This window comes from Eretmochelys imbricata, chromosome 11, assembly GCF_965152235.1.
Source record: "Eretmochelys imbricata isolate rEreImb1 chromosome 11, rEreImb1.hap1, whole genome shotgun sequence".
Taxonomy (NCBI): domain Eukaryota; kingdom Metazoa; phylum Chordata; order Testudines; family Cheloniidae; genus Eretmochelys; species Eretmochelys imbricata.
In genome coordinates this window covers 46,903,030-46,916,996 of record NC_135582.1, presented here as the reverse complement: position 1 = coordinate 46,916,996, position 13,967 = coordinate 46,903,030, and the positions used below count along the sequence as shown (strand labels likewise).

The following is a 13,967-nucleotide window of genomic DNA, read 5'->3' as shown; positions in this document are numbered from 1 at the left end:
TGCCTGGCTGCCCATGAGCCCAAGGGGCAGATCTGGCAGCTGAGGTCACAGAAGCACAAGACTGCTCTGGATAAGTTTCCTACACTGGAAGCCTTTGGGATCTCATAGCTCTGACCAACCAAAAATTTCCTAATAGAGGGAGACTCAGCAGCTAGCTGGTTAAACCACTCGTAAAGCTGCTTTGCCACATCAGATTGTTTACGAGAATGCTTAATAGGGCCAAGGATCTATCCCAAAAGCTTGTAATACTCAGTACCTTTGTTTTAGACAAAGAAGAGCAGTAAGAATCCTCCTGTAACTTTTTCAGCGTATCCGCAATATCTGTGATTCATAAATTAGAAGACATGGGTTCTCTGAAAAAGTGTTTTTTTCATTGCATGAGTAGGGACTTCAAATCTTACTAAGGTTACACTCATTAAAATGGCCATTCCTCCTCCTGTTGAAATAACTAATTTTTAAAGCAAACCACCACCAGTGCTAAAAGGTCAGAACCAGAACATGTCATATGAAAAATACTAACTAGGAAAAACAAGTTCAGTCATAGAAAGATACTGTATCTACAAAAATGTCCATGCTAGAAAATAGCTACCTAAATAAGTTAGACTTAATTGTCCTTTGTCTACCTTTGTCCCCCTGAATAATGGTCACAGATATATAAAAGGGAAGATGGAATTGAGGAGGGTAATCAGTCTAGCCCGAGCTGTGTCTTATTTAACTTCCTTCCCCCATTCCCCTCCAACATGGCTGTTTATAACTTGTTTATTTTATGGCAGAACTGTTCTTTTTTATATAACTTGGATTTTTTTAACATGAGAATTGTTTTAGAACCAGTTTAATGTTAAGGGGAAATGGTCCAGTTTAAAAAACAAACAAACAAACAAACAGCACACTATGAGTGCTAAGTTAGCCCTGGTCTACACTACACAGTCAGGTTGACATAAAGCAGCTTATATCTACTTAATTATGTCAGTGTATACACTACAGCCTTGCTCCTGCCCATGTAAGTACCCTACTACACCTACATAATATCTACCTCCACGAGAGGCATAGGCTTATGTTGGTGTAGTTAGGGTGATGCAGAGTCCAGGTAGATACTGTGTTACCTACATGGGCTCTTGGCTATCATGGCTCCAAATTGACAAGAAAGTCCTCCCACCGAGGTCCCAGCTCCCCACTCCCAACTGCCTCCATGCCTGGAGCTGGACTGCATCAAGGCTCCTGGCTCCCACTGGAGCATACAACCAAGAGCGGCTCCTGCAGGGACCAAACAGTGGGTGCGGAGAGGGGGGAAGAGGTGCAAGCCAGTCTTCCAGCAGGAGCTGCGGGCGGAGCTGAGAGACCGGGCTCTCAGCTCCCCACATTGCCCCTCTTAAGTCAGTGAAAGAGCTCCTGCTGAGGACACGCACCAACCACCACCGACTTTAGGAGGGTAGCGTGGACATAAACCACCACACTAATGACTACAGTGGCTGTAAGTTGACCTAATATAGGTCGACTTAAGTTTTTAGTGTAGACATGCCCATGAACATTTATATTTACCATTGTCATCAATAGCAAAGTGGCATGTGGAGAGTCCTGTTTATATTGTGACATAAGCATTCAATGAAGTGCAGTACAAGACAGAAAACATCAGTGTGTATCTCCTGCAGCCTCTACATCTGCTGGCAGAAGTCCCCCAAATCCATTTAAGAATAGCCTTTGCAAGTTTAAACCTGTAATTGCTCAGCTACACCCCAGGTTCAATTCAGAAACTTGTTAACTGTCAAGAAAATCAGTAGCAATTGTGTTTAACACAATCAAGGACTCATTCTTCCTTGCTTCTTCTTCATTGACAAAACTAGTAAAAGCAAAATCAAGAAATCCTGCAGAGGCAACAAACACTAAACAGCATGTAGAAGGTAATACCCATTTAAGCCACGCTGCCAGTGGCTCTGAGCATTTTCCATTCTTTCAGTGAATTACAGGAGTGCATTAGGGCAGCTACATAGGTAGTAGTAGGTTTCAGAGTAACAGCCGTGTTAGTCTGTATTCGCAAAAAGAAAAGGAGTACTTGTGGCACCTTAGAGACTAACCAATTTATTTGAGCATGAGCTTTCGTGAGCTACAGCTCACTTCATCAGTAGTAGTAGTAGGCTTTCCTAGCTAACTATCAATGTGGCATAATGTAGGTGCCTGCTCACTTTATCTAGAAAGAGCACCTGAAGCAGGGATTTCATTTTGCTGTTACTACCACCAGATCATAGAAATTCTTTACATATTTCTTTGTCTACCTGACTTGGCTTCATGTGTCCCTTCAGTCTACTGCATAGAGTCACAAAGTCAAATCAGGATTGACACATAAATGAAGAGGACTGATCCAAAAAGAGAAATGTAACAACCACAGCCAAAACTAAGACTCTGACTTCCTAAGTTTACTCAGGTTCTGAAACCTTAATCTATGTTAATTTAGAGAGGCATATTCTTGATTACTTATTGTATTTTTACTCCATCCAGTTTCACTGCCAAACTTCCCACAAAGAGAATCGCTTGTAGACAGATATATTCACAGATTCCAAGACCAGAAGGAACCATTGTGATCATCTAGTCTATATAACACAGGCCACAGAACTTCTCCAAAACAATTACTAGAGCATAGCTTTCAGGAAAACATCCAATTTTGATTTAAAAATAGTTAGTGATGGAGAACACACCACAAACCTTGGTAAATTGTTCCAATGCTAATTACCCACCCCATTCAAAATGTACGCCTTATTTCCTGTCTGAATTTGTCTTGGCTCAACTTCTATCCATTGGATCATTGTGGAGTAGGTTTTGTTGTCCAAATAAAAACTCATTCTCTTTCCTCTCACCCTCTCAAATATCTACCTATTTAGCTAGATAGGCCTATCAACACAGTAATGGAGCACCCCACCGCCCCCTATTTAAAAAACTGTTTTTCTCTGCATGTATGGAAATAGGTTTGGTTAATTAATCTATTGTTTTGGGGATAGTGGGATGATATTGGTTTATGTGTAGGAATAATAAAGGGAAAGCTAAGTTAAAGCAAAGAGCATTTATTTTTTGACAGTAGGTAATGTGTTGTGGGAGCGAGTTCCATAGTCCAGCGCCTTTGAAAGTTGTCTCCTGTGCTCCCAAACCTTCTGTATTGGCTGAGTTTCATGGTGTCAGTGGATCACAATGGACATGGGAGAGAAAATATTTCAGGTAGCTCAGTCTCATGCACGGCTCTGATTACAGGATACAGACATGGACCTGGACTCTGTAGTCAAGGAGGAGAAGGGCAGAGCAGAGGGGTGATGTGTTCATAGCAACCTGTGTTCTTTAACAGACAGACTGCTGCATTTTGCACAAAAATCATATACTTGGAGCAGGATACATATAGTTGCATGTATGCCACTAGCAATCCATCTGAAAAAACATTCCAGTTACTTCATCATGGGTTGGGAACTGAAATGTTTTAGAGAGAAACTCCAGAGCATACTTTAGAAACTTTTTTTCTTTTCCTCACTGACTTTAATTAGTTGCCCTCAGTTCAGAAGATTGAACTACTTTCTTGGGGGGGGGGGGGGGTGCAGGGTGGAGAGGGGAATAACAGAGGTTTAATGTAAATTCTTACAAGCCTTTGGAATCATAGATGCTGAAAGCAAAATATGGAAAGAAAAATAAATATGAAGATGGGAACTGTCATTTCAATTTAGGCTTAATTCTTTTTTTTAAATCTAATTTTATTGTATTCCTTTCTTTTGGTAAGAAAGACGGCTTTTTAAAAATCTAGATTTTTTTAGGATTTCTATCTTAAATAATTTAATCTAAATTTATAAAAGCATTGATCTTTTATATTAGTGAATGGTAAATATAAATGCTAATTTATGAAATATCAAAGTGATACATAAAAATGTGAAATGAGCATATAGAGGACATCTCTAGGTTCTTGTATTATTGCAAGTAGTGGTATAAGTTGAAGGAGGCTTGTTTAGTCAGATCAAAATTGGGCTATGTTGTACAGTTTTGCAATGATAAATAGCCATTAAGATGGTTCGAAAGTATTTGCAAAATAGTGGAGGGAGGAACATTTATTGAGACAATCCAATATTTCTCCATGCTTCGGGGAAAATTCTATTAGTTGTTTATTTTGTCAGTTATAAATGTTGAAGAATCAAGGGAACATAAATGTGCACTTTGCTTCTTCTAAATAAGAAGGCTATAGTGGCTGGCTAGCTTCTGTATTCAACTATAAGTGGCAAGCAAGCTTGGAGTTCTTCGCTGAAGTTGTAACATCATCTTCAGGTGCAAACACGATTCAACTCACCCAGCTGGAGCTGTTCACAAGTCCCACTGGGGTTGCTTCCGATCCTGCATCTGAAAATTGCACCTGGATTGACCACAGAGCTATTTGCCAACCATTTGGCTTTAGGGGCTCCCACAACCAACCTGAAAGTCAGAAGAAAAGAAACTTAAACCCTGCCAACAGGGATGCAAACACTAAAAGGCACCCCCCCCCCCCCCAGAACCTAGGAGAATTAGAGACCAGCTTCATGCTCTTCTGCACCCAGGATGCAAACGTTTGCAATAGGCAACTGTGTCATGGCAAACGAAAAGAAATTGCTTCCCAACTTCCTCGTTTCTTTGCAGCTGGAATGCTGTAAGCGGATGCCCATGTAATGGAGCAGCCAAAAAGTTACTGTAACTTTAATCGAATGCAGGCTTGCACGAGCTGGGACAACTTGAATGAGGTTCAGATCTGAAGCCGTCCCTGGAAGAAGTTCTGGGGAAGATCTCACAGTGTGACCCACAGACACTGACAAAGCCTTAGATTAGAAAGTAAGCAGCGGGGCCCCGGCAATCATTGGCAAGTCAGACCAGCAAAAACTGCGATGCCCAGAATGGTGATAGCTGGTTAGGAAAGTTCCCACAGGCTTCCCAGCAGACAAGAGAGCTGAGAAGTCGCCTGGCGAGCGAGCGTTACTTACCATCTACTAGTGCCATGACTGTACAGCACAACCGAATAGCCAAACAATGTCCCGCTGAGTCCCTGGAAGACCACGGGGTGCTGTGTGTCCAGGTTGTAGGCGTGGGCAGTCCTCAGGTAACGGCCCAGGAGAAGGAGCAGCGCAGCCCACACGGGCGCCCCTCCTGAGGCGGGCGCCCCTCTCCGCCTCTCCCAGCTCCGCATGGCTCCTCGCAGAGCGCGGCGAGGTTCACAGTCGCCAGCCCCTGCACTTGGGGGCCGAGCCAGCTCACTTGTAGGTCCCACGCTGTTTCCCTCCCCGCCCTCTTCTCTGCGGCGCCGGCGGGCGGGCAGGCTTGCGGGCGGCCCGAGAAGCTGGAGGCAGGGGGTCCGGCGCCGCAGCTCGCCAGATGTGCAGCCCAGCAGCCCCCGGTGCACAGCGGCGGCTCAGTGAGGGGCTGGGGAAGGGGCAGACGGAGCCGCCTGGCCGTGGCCTTATTGGAAAGCCTGGGCGGTGGGCGGGCGCAAGCCCCTCACTCAGCTTCCCCCTCAGGCAGCGTTTAAAGCACAGCGGGCAAGTTGGGGGCAGGCTCCGAGCGATATTTCTCACCGAGGGGAGCCCAACCCCATGCAAGGGGTAGAGCAGGGCGGAGCCCAGCCCCCGGCCCGTCGCTGCTAGCCGCGGAGAGGTGCTCCCCTCTTGCCCGGGGGAAGCAGCATTTCTCCCGGGGCTCGGGAGCGCGGGCAGCATTACCCACCGAGCCCACGTCAAGGCCCCTGCGCCCTCCTGCACGTGCTCCCCGGTCAGAGCCACCCTGCACGTGCTCCCAGGCCCCAGACAGCCCCCGTCCTCCTCCTCCACGTGCTCCCACGCCCCAGCCCCCCACTACCACCCTGCACATGCTCCCAGGCCCCAGACCGCCCCCCGTCCTCCTCCTCCTCCACGTGCTCCCATGCCCCAGCCCCCCACTACCACCCTGCACATGCTCCCAGGCCCCAGACAGCCCCCCGTCCTCCTCCTCCTCCACGTGCTCCCATGCCCCAGCCCCCCACTACCACCCTGCACATGCTCCCAGGCCCCAGACAGCCCCCGTCCTCCTCCTCCAGGTGCTCCCACATCCCAGCCCCCCACTACCACCCTGCACATGCTCCGAGGCCCCGGGCAGCCCCCCGTCCTCCTCCTCCACGTGCTCCCACGCCCCAGCCCCCCACTAACACCCTGCACATGCTCCCAGGTCCCAGACAGCCCCCGGCCTCCTCCTCCACGTGCTCCCACGCCCCAGCCCCCCACTAACACCCTGCACATGCTCCCAGGCCCCAGACAGCCCCCGGCCTCCTCCTCCACGTGCTCCCACGCCCCAGCCCCCCACTACCACCCTGCACATGCTCCCAGGCCCCAGACAGCCCCCCGTCCTCCTCCTCCAGGTGCTCCCACATCCCAGCCCCCCACTACCACCCTGCACATGCTCCGAGGCCCCGGGCAGCCCCCCGTCCTCCTCCTCCACGTGCTCCCACGCCCCAGCCCCCCACTAACACCCTGCACATGCTCCCAGGCCCCAGACAGCCCCCGGCCTCCTCCTCCACGTGCTCCCACGCCCCAGCCCCCCACTAACACCCTGCACATGCTCCGAGGCCCCGGGCAGCCCCCGTCCTCCTCCTCCACGTGCTCCCACGCCCCAGCCCCCCACTAACACCCTGCACATGCTCCGAGGCCCCGGGCAGCCCCCCGTCCTCCTCCTCCACGTGCTCCCACGCCCCAGCCCCGCACTAACACCCTGCACATGCTCCGAGGCCCCGGGCAGCCCCCCGTCCTCCTCCTCCTCCACGTGCTCCCACGCCCCAGCCCCCCACTACCACCCTGCACATGCTCCCAGGCCCCAGACAGCCCCCCGTCCTCCTCCTCCACGTGCTCCCACGCCCCAGCCCCCCACTAGCACCCTGCACATGCTCCGAGGCCCCGGGCAGCCCCCCGTCCTCCTCCTTCACGTGCTCCCACGCCCCAGCCCCCCACTACCACCCTGCACATGCTCCGAGGCCCCAGACAGCCCCCCGTCCTCCTCCTCCAGGTGCTCCCACATCCCAGCCCCCCACTACTACTCTGCACATGCTCCGAGGCCCCGGGCAGCCCCCCGTCTTCCCCCTCCATGTGCTCCCACGCCCCAGCCCCCCACTAACACCCTGCACATGCTCCCAGGCCCCAGACAGCCCCCCGTCCTCCTCCTCCACGAGCTCCCACGCCCCAGCCCCCCACTACCACCCTGCACATGCTCCCAGGCCCCAGACAGGCCACCCTCCTCCTCCATGTGCTCCCACGCCCCAGCCCCCCACTACCACCCTGCACATGCTCCCAGGCCCCAGACAGCCCCCCATCCTCCTCCTCCTCCACGTGCTCCCACGCCCCAGCCCCCCACTACCACCCTGCACATGCTCCCAGACCCCGGGCAGCCCCCCGTCCTCCTCCTCCACGTGCTCCCACGCCCCAGCCCCCCACTACCACCCTGCACATGCTCCCAGGCCCCAGACAGCCCCCCATCCTCCTCCTCCACGAGCTCCCACGCCCCAGCCCCCCACTACCACCCTGCACATGCTCCCAGGCCCCAGACAGCCCCCCGTCCTCCTCCTCCACGTGCTCCCACGCCCCAGCCCCCCACTACCACCCTGCACATGCTCCCAGGCCCCAGACAGCCCCCCCCTTCTCCACGTGCTCCCAGGCCCCAGACCGCCCCCCCCCAGTCCATATGCTCCCATGCCCCCACTACCACCCTGCACAGGCTCAGCCACCCTCCACGTGCTCCCATTGCTGGGGAGATGCTGGCAAATGACAAATGACCTGTGACAAATGTTACCCCGGAGCTGCACACAACTGCCTTGCCCCGCAGCACGAAGGTAACCATCAGGACACAAGGGGAGCTGGGGAGCAATGAGGAGATGGGGGGGGCAGTGAAATATTTCAGTAGGGGATATACAGGGGGGCTCCCCAAAGAGTTTTTAACTCCCCCCCCCCGTTTAAACAGAAATTATTGTCCCTCCCCACAAAATGCCAGTTGCCCCGTTCTCTCCTTGCTAGCCTCTGACCCCAGGGGTGCCTGTCAGACAGGCACTGCCAGGGACACTTCTTCCCCCCGGGGCCCAGCAGCACCCATGGAAGATGGAGGAGAATTACAGACAGAAGGGAAGGCTGCAAGAAGTGGGGGTGGGGATGGCTGTTGGTAGGCCCCACATTCTAATCCCTCCCTTCATGGAAGCAATGGACCTGGACAGGTAGGAAAGGTGAGAGAGGGGCTCAGGACCTCAAGCAGTGAAAAGAGCCAGGGACCAGAGAGAATCAAAGTGAGCAACAGGAATTGGGGCGTGTGATAAATTAAGGGGGGAGGGTAGCTCCTTTTTATGGACACCCAGCCAGCTAGTAGCTATAAAATCCCTCTTTGCAGCTGTTCTCTAATTACTCTACCTGTAAAGGGTTAAAAAGTCTCACTGCTATGCATAGGTAAAAGGAAGTGAGCGGGCACCTGGCCAAAAGAGCCAATGGGAAGGCTAGAGCTTTTTAAAATTGAAACAAGACTTCCCTTTTGTGTCCGCTGTTGTTCTCCCAGGGAGAGGTAGACAGGGCAGAGCTATTCTATAAGAAGTTTGGGCCTGGTATGAAAAATCATCAGTATCATACCTAGAAACTACTAATTTAAAACCCCAGATATGTAAGTAGATCAGGAAATGTCTAGGAAGACACGGTTAGGTTTATTTCTTTATGGCTTGTGGATTCCTCTATGCTAACCCCAGGTGCTTTTGTTTTGCTTGTAACCTTAAAGATGGAGACCTCAAGAAAGCTATTCTTGATGCTTAATCCTTGTAGTTGGCTTTAGAAAAAAAATCTAGCAATAGCTTGAGTTCCCAGATGTGCAGGGATTGTTTGTTTATTTTTTGGTTAATAAAATTTACCTTTTTAAAAAGTAGAATAGGATTTTTGTGTCTTAAGAAGTTTGTGCACATGTTGTTTAATTAGCTGGTGGCAACCGCTGATTTCTTTTTTTTTTTTTTTAAATTTCTCAGCTCTTCCCCGGAGGGGCTGGGGTGAAGGGCTTGAGGGTACCCCACAGGAAGGAATTCCCAAGTGTGCCTTCCAGAATTCTCAAAGGGGTTCTGCACTTGTGTGGTGGCAGCATCTACCAATCCAAGATCAGAGAAAAACTGTAACCTTGGGAATTTAATACAAGCCTGGAGTGGTCAGTATTAATTTTTAGAATCTTTGCGGGCCCCCACCTTCTGCACTCGAAGTGCCAGAGTGGGGAATCAGCCTTGACAGGGAGAAATGGGGGCAAGAGGCTGACTCTCCCAGCAGTGGGGAGAGATACCTGGGGCAGAGTGGCTCAGACCAATATGGAGAGGTGGGGCACAGACCCTCCCATCCAAGGAAGGATAGGTGGGAGAAGTAGTTGGGGTCTGGGCCCTGCCTTCTATAAGCAGGTCCTTGGGGAAGCTCTGGGACCAGGACCGTGGGTTCTTCATTTACTGAAGTAATTCCATAGCAAGAGGAACTGCTCCTTCCCTAGTTAGAAGAAGTTTTCCCTGCAAATTCTTGGCCTTTTCCCCCAGAACCAATCCGACCCTACTTGTTGCACAGCTTCCAAGACGTGACTATAAGATGCATGGTCCAAAGCTCAGGATATTGGGAGAAGGAGTAGCAGAAGAGAAAAAAAGAGGTCACAAGCACCAGAGAGGACAACAGCGTCAGAGGTTTCAGCCAGCAGGAGCATCGGGGGATCAGGGAGTGTGGTCAGGAGTAGAAGGGGAAAATGGCACTGAGGGATGATAGGGAGCAGAGGCACTTGGAGGTGATTGGGTCAGGAATGGTTGCAGTGTGTTCTGAGGCAGCCCTGGGTAGCAGCTCTCTCCTGGGTTGGGTTCTGGTTCTTCTTTGAATAGCTTGGGTCTCAGCAGCTGATGTGGGGAGGACAGGCTGTTGTAATATTTAACAGGTGTAATTTTTAAGGAGCTATCCATTATCATATTAATTCTCCTGCCTACTTCAGCCAAAAAGGATTGTATCCTGGAACAATCCCAAAACACGTGAGCTGAGGTGACTTTAGGGAACCCACATCTCCAGTAGCAGTCAGTTTTGGCAAGGTTCATGCCAGTGTGAATGAAATCAGCTTTCTGGTGAAGCAGCTTTAATCATAGATCAATAGCAGAGTTTTTAATGTTTTGCAAGACACTCCCCATTTGCTAGGGTTCCAGGGTATACACAAATCATTGTTCTAGGCCTGCAGAAAATCTAAATTAGGGAGGATCTTATGAGCCAGGAAGTTGTAACAAGCTATAGCTAGTTGGGTGAACATACGGTGCTCTCTCCACATTAACAACAATGCTTGGCACAGCTACTTGGCTGACCTGGCACCTAAAAATTGGGTAACATTTCAGAGAAGAGGGACCTCTGACAAATTTGAAAAGATTTGGTCTGACTTTTTAGAAATCTTTGATTTCTAGCAGATGGAAACTGAGATGTTGCTCTCCTTTCCCCTCCCTGATCCATTCCTTCCTTTCCTTTTCCTCCCTTTCCATTCCTTTATTTTTGTCTTTTTTGTTCTCCAGTGATTTTTTGGAAACAAATTATCAAACAACCCTCCCTCACCCCCAAACAAACTGTTGCTCCCTACTTCAAGAAGAAAGGGGAGCAAGTAGGAGACACTGAAGGTGGGGAGAAGCAGCCACTTATTTTCCTCTGGCCTCCCAACTTATCCCCTTAAAAAGCCAACCCTATTCCTTTTGCTGCCAAGTTCTCCCCACAACTGTGCATGAAATCATAGTTGCTATGTAGGACAGTATGGCATTAAAGTAAAATGCGGCAGTGTCATGCAAGAGATGTGACGCTTGGCAGACCACTCCAAGTATCCACAACTTGTTATGAAGAGTCTTGCTTATTGTGTTTCAATGAGCTAATTACACCCACAAATGCTTGCAATCTCCCTCATTCCAGTAGACTCAGCTGGCTGTCACTAGAGTTCAGAGTGTGTGCATGTAGGCCTTTCCCTACACTCCCATGGTAAAACCCCACACACAAAGGAGAAAGAGGACCTAGAAAACTCTGCTTGGTAAGTTCACTGTTTAGTACCAAATTATCCTTGTTTTATGCAAGTTTGATGTCCCCCCTCACTTCTCTTGTTGAAAATTATTTGTATCAGAAATACCGAATAATCAAAGGGAGGTTATAGAAAGACATGTTTACTCTAAAGGAATGAATAGCATAGCATTTGAAGTTTTTTTGATTAATAAATGTTTCCCACATTTGGACTTTGGCTGGTTGAAAGGTAGGTTCCCTTCCCTCCCTGAGTGCTTGCAACATACTATAGAGATAGGACAGCACACAGCCAAAGTTAATACTGTATTAATTTCTGCTACAAGTATTCTGGTTTGGAAGAGGAATATCATGCTGGGTAACTGCTCTCCAGACCAGGACCCTTCTGCCCCAATATATCTTCGTCCCCCAATTCACAGAGGCTTGACTGGGTAGGGGCTATAAAGGGAGGAAGGGAGCATGTCCCAGAGCTGCTAGTTTTGCTTTACACACATACCCTGTGCATGATATCAGTGCATTAATGGACAGAAGCTTGCAGTCCTCCATGTTATCCGTTGCGTAAAAATCAGCACTGAAAAAAAAGTGTGTGATACCTATGGGATGAGCCAGTTGGTCTTATTTTCTATGTGTTAGCTTTGTTCTCGAGTGTTTTCTGGAACAGTTGTTTCATTTTGCAGAAATGTTTGAAATGTTGTTTTATAATTTGCAAACAGCAATTTTTTCAACCATTATAGTGCTTTGGTTGTTTGAAACATGTCCAGGAAAGGTTGATTGTAGTACTGCATGGACACACAATTATGTTGACATGTTCCATGGAAGTTTTGATTAGGAGACTAGAATTGCAGTAAATCTCATGGCCTCTGACTGTGCATCAGCTGTAGCAATTATAGAATTCAAAGAAATAAAGCACTTATATTTATATGGCTAAGTTGCATAAAAGCAGAAAAACACTTAAGGGGATGGGGCTATTGTACAGATACTATGAAAGCATTGGGTTTCAGAGAGAGTCTGACATTGCTGGGTGTCATTACTCTGTCCTCCTTAGTGACAAGATTTTACGGTTTACACTTGGTAATCCATTTTCCTCACTCTTCTGACTACTGGAGGCTTTCGCTATTTCACATGTATAGACAATCAACACAGCTGAAGGTAATGGAAAAGTGGCATAACATGGGTTGTACTGTATTTGTGCATCATCTTGGTGTCCCATTTTGCAAGGTGCTGAATTCTGGAAGTACTGAGTGCCTTCAATTGACTTCAGTCCAATGGGAGTTGAAGACACTCAGCACTTCCAGGAGTTGTTGTTCAGCACCTTGCAAGATCAGGCCCTTATTTGTCTATCAGTAATATTTTATACCATAAATAATTATCTATATAGCAGCTAGAGTACTGCCCAGTGACATCTTAAGGTAATACTGTTGGCTCATATGCAATATTTCATAGTGAATGTTCCAAGGATAGGAAAACTACTTAAGCAGATTCTCAGCTACTGTAAATTGTCATAGCTCCACTGGACATTCATGAGCCAGGAAGATTTCTTCATTGTTTGGAGAGCTTCCTGAGAACACTATTAGCAATATAAATGTGGGTCAAAGTTGCTATCCCAAGCTCTCGCTTAAACGTTAGGAGGAAATACTACTAATTTTTCCTCTTTGGCCTGAAGGGTTAGCTCAGTGCTCCACAAACTTTTTATGTCATGCCCACCCCTTATTTGTAATGTAATCTGATTTTGCACTACACACACACACACACACCCTCCCTCCCCCTCCCCCCCCCCACCCCGGGAGTGGGGTCAGGAGCGGGAGTCAGAGCTGGGCCTGGGAACCGTGGCCTGGAGCAGGGCCGGGAGCCAAAGCTGGGGCTGGAGCAGAGCTGAGGGCAGAGCGGGGTTGGGTGGCACTCCCTTCCCGCCCCTATGGAGGCTAGCTCGGACCTTGCCATGCCCCATTCTTCCGCAACCTCTTCAGGGGCACACTGTACAGTTTGGGGACTGCTGGGTTAGCTAATGTTTGGGGCCTCGCAGAGTTGTTTCTATTAGGGGGAAAAGCTGTTGATTAGAGTTGCGTATTTCTTTGGTGCAATCTTGTTTTTTGTACCAAGTCCTGTTTCTTTGAATACAGTAGAAGCAAACAACAGCAGTCAGTTTCCTTTCTCACCATTTCCAAGTCTACCCTTCCAGTGCTTTCTGTGGCCCCAAGGAGTTCAGTCTCTGTTCCCTCAAAGGGCCATGCTGTCCACTGGCTTCCTGCTTCTCATACTGCTACAGTCAATCCTAGGGTTGCCAACCCTCCAGGATTGGCCTGGAGTCTCCAGGAATTAAAGATAAGTCTTTAATTAAAGACTATACAAAGAAACCTCCAGGAATATGTCCAACCAAAATTGGCATCCCTAGTCAATCGCCTGCATTTGCAATCTGCTCCAGGCAAAGCCCTTCAGACCACACAAGTTCTCTCTCCTCAGGCTTTGCCATGTGGCCCGGTTGCTTAGTCTGAAGCCTCCTGTTTTTCCCAGCTATCATTATATAAAGAATCTGAATTGTAACTTCCATGTAGCCTGAAAGAGATTTCCTGAGCACAACCATCATCTTAAACAAAGAAGGTCCGTGATTAATGGCAGCCATTAACACCTTTTAGCACAACAATACATTTAGGATCTGATTCTTCTTTGACACCCATTGGTGGGATAATCATATGCTTAAAGTTAGGCATGCAATTAAATACCTTGCTGAGTGGGAGCTTAATTTATGCAAGAACAAAAATATGAACGAGCATATCTTGACAGAGATTCTTTCTGAAAGGGTTCATGTTCTCAAGTGCATTTCTTTCTGCTCCATCTCCACCTTTCACAGGAAACATCTTTGCATGACTTTCAGCTAGACCAGTAATAAATAAAAAGGTTTGTAATAAATAAAAATAAAGGTTGAACATATGCTGTGAAATAAAAAAGCAT

At 48.7% G+C, this 13,967-nt stretch overlaps 1 protein-coding gene across 1 annotated transcript in view; it reads right to left on the bottom strand.

Moving 5' to 3' along the window:
• The window catches only part of ITGA4 (integrin subunit alpha 4), a 57,376-nt gene extending 51,835 nt beyond the window's left edge, over positions 1 to 5,541 (bottom strand). Inside the window, 2 exon segments of the mRNA XM_077829778.1 lie at positions 4,310 to 4,431; positions 4,971 to 5,541. Coding sequence (XP_077685904.1) covers positions 4,310 to 4,431; positions 4,971 to 5,173 — 325 coding nt within the window. The 5' untranslated portion in view covers positions 5,174 to 5,541.
• Positions 5,542 to 13,967: the final 8,426 nt, after the last annotated feature.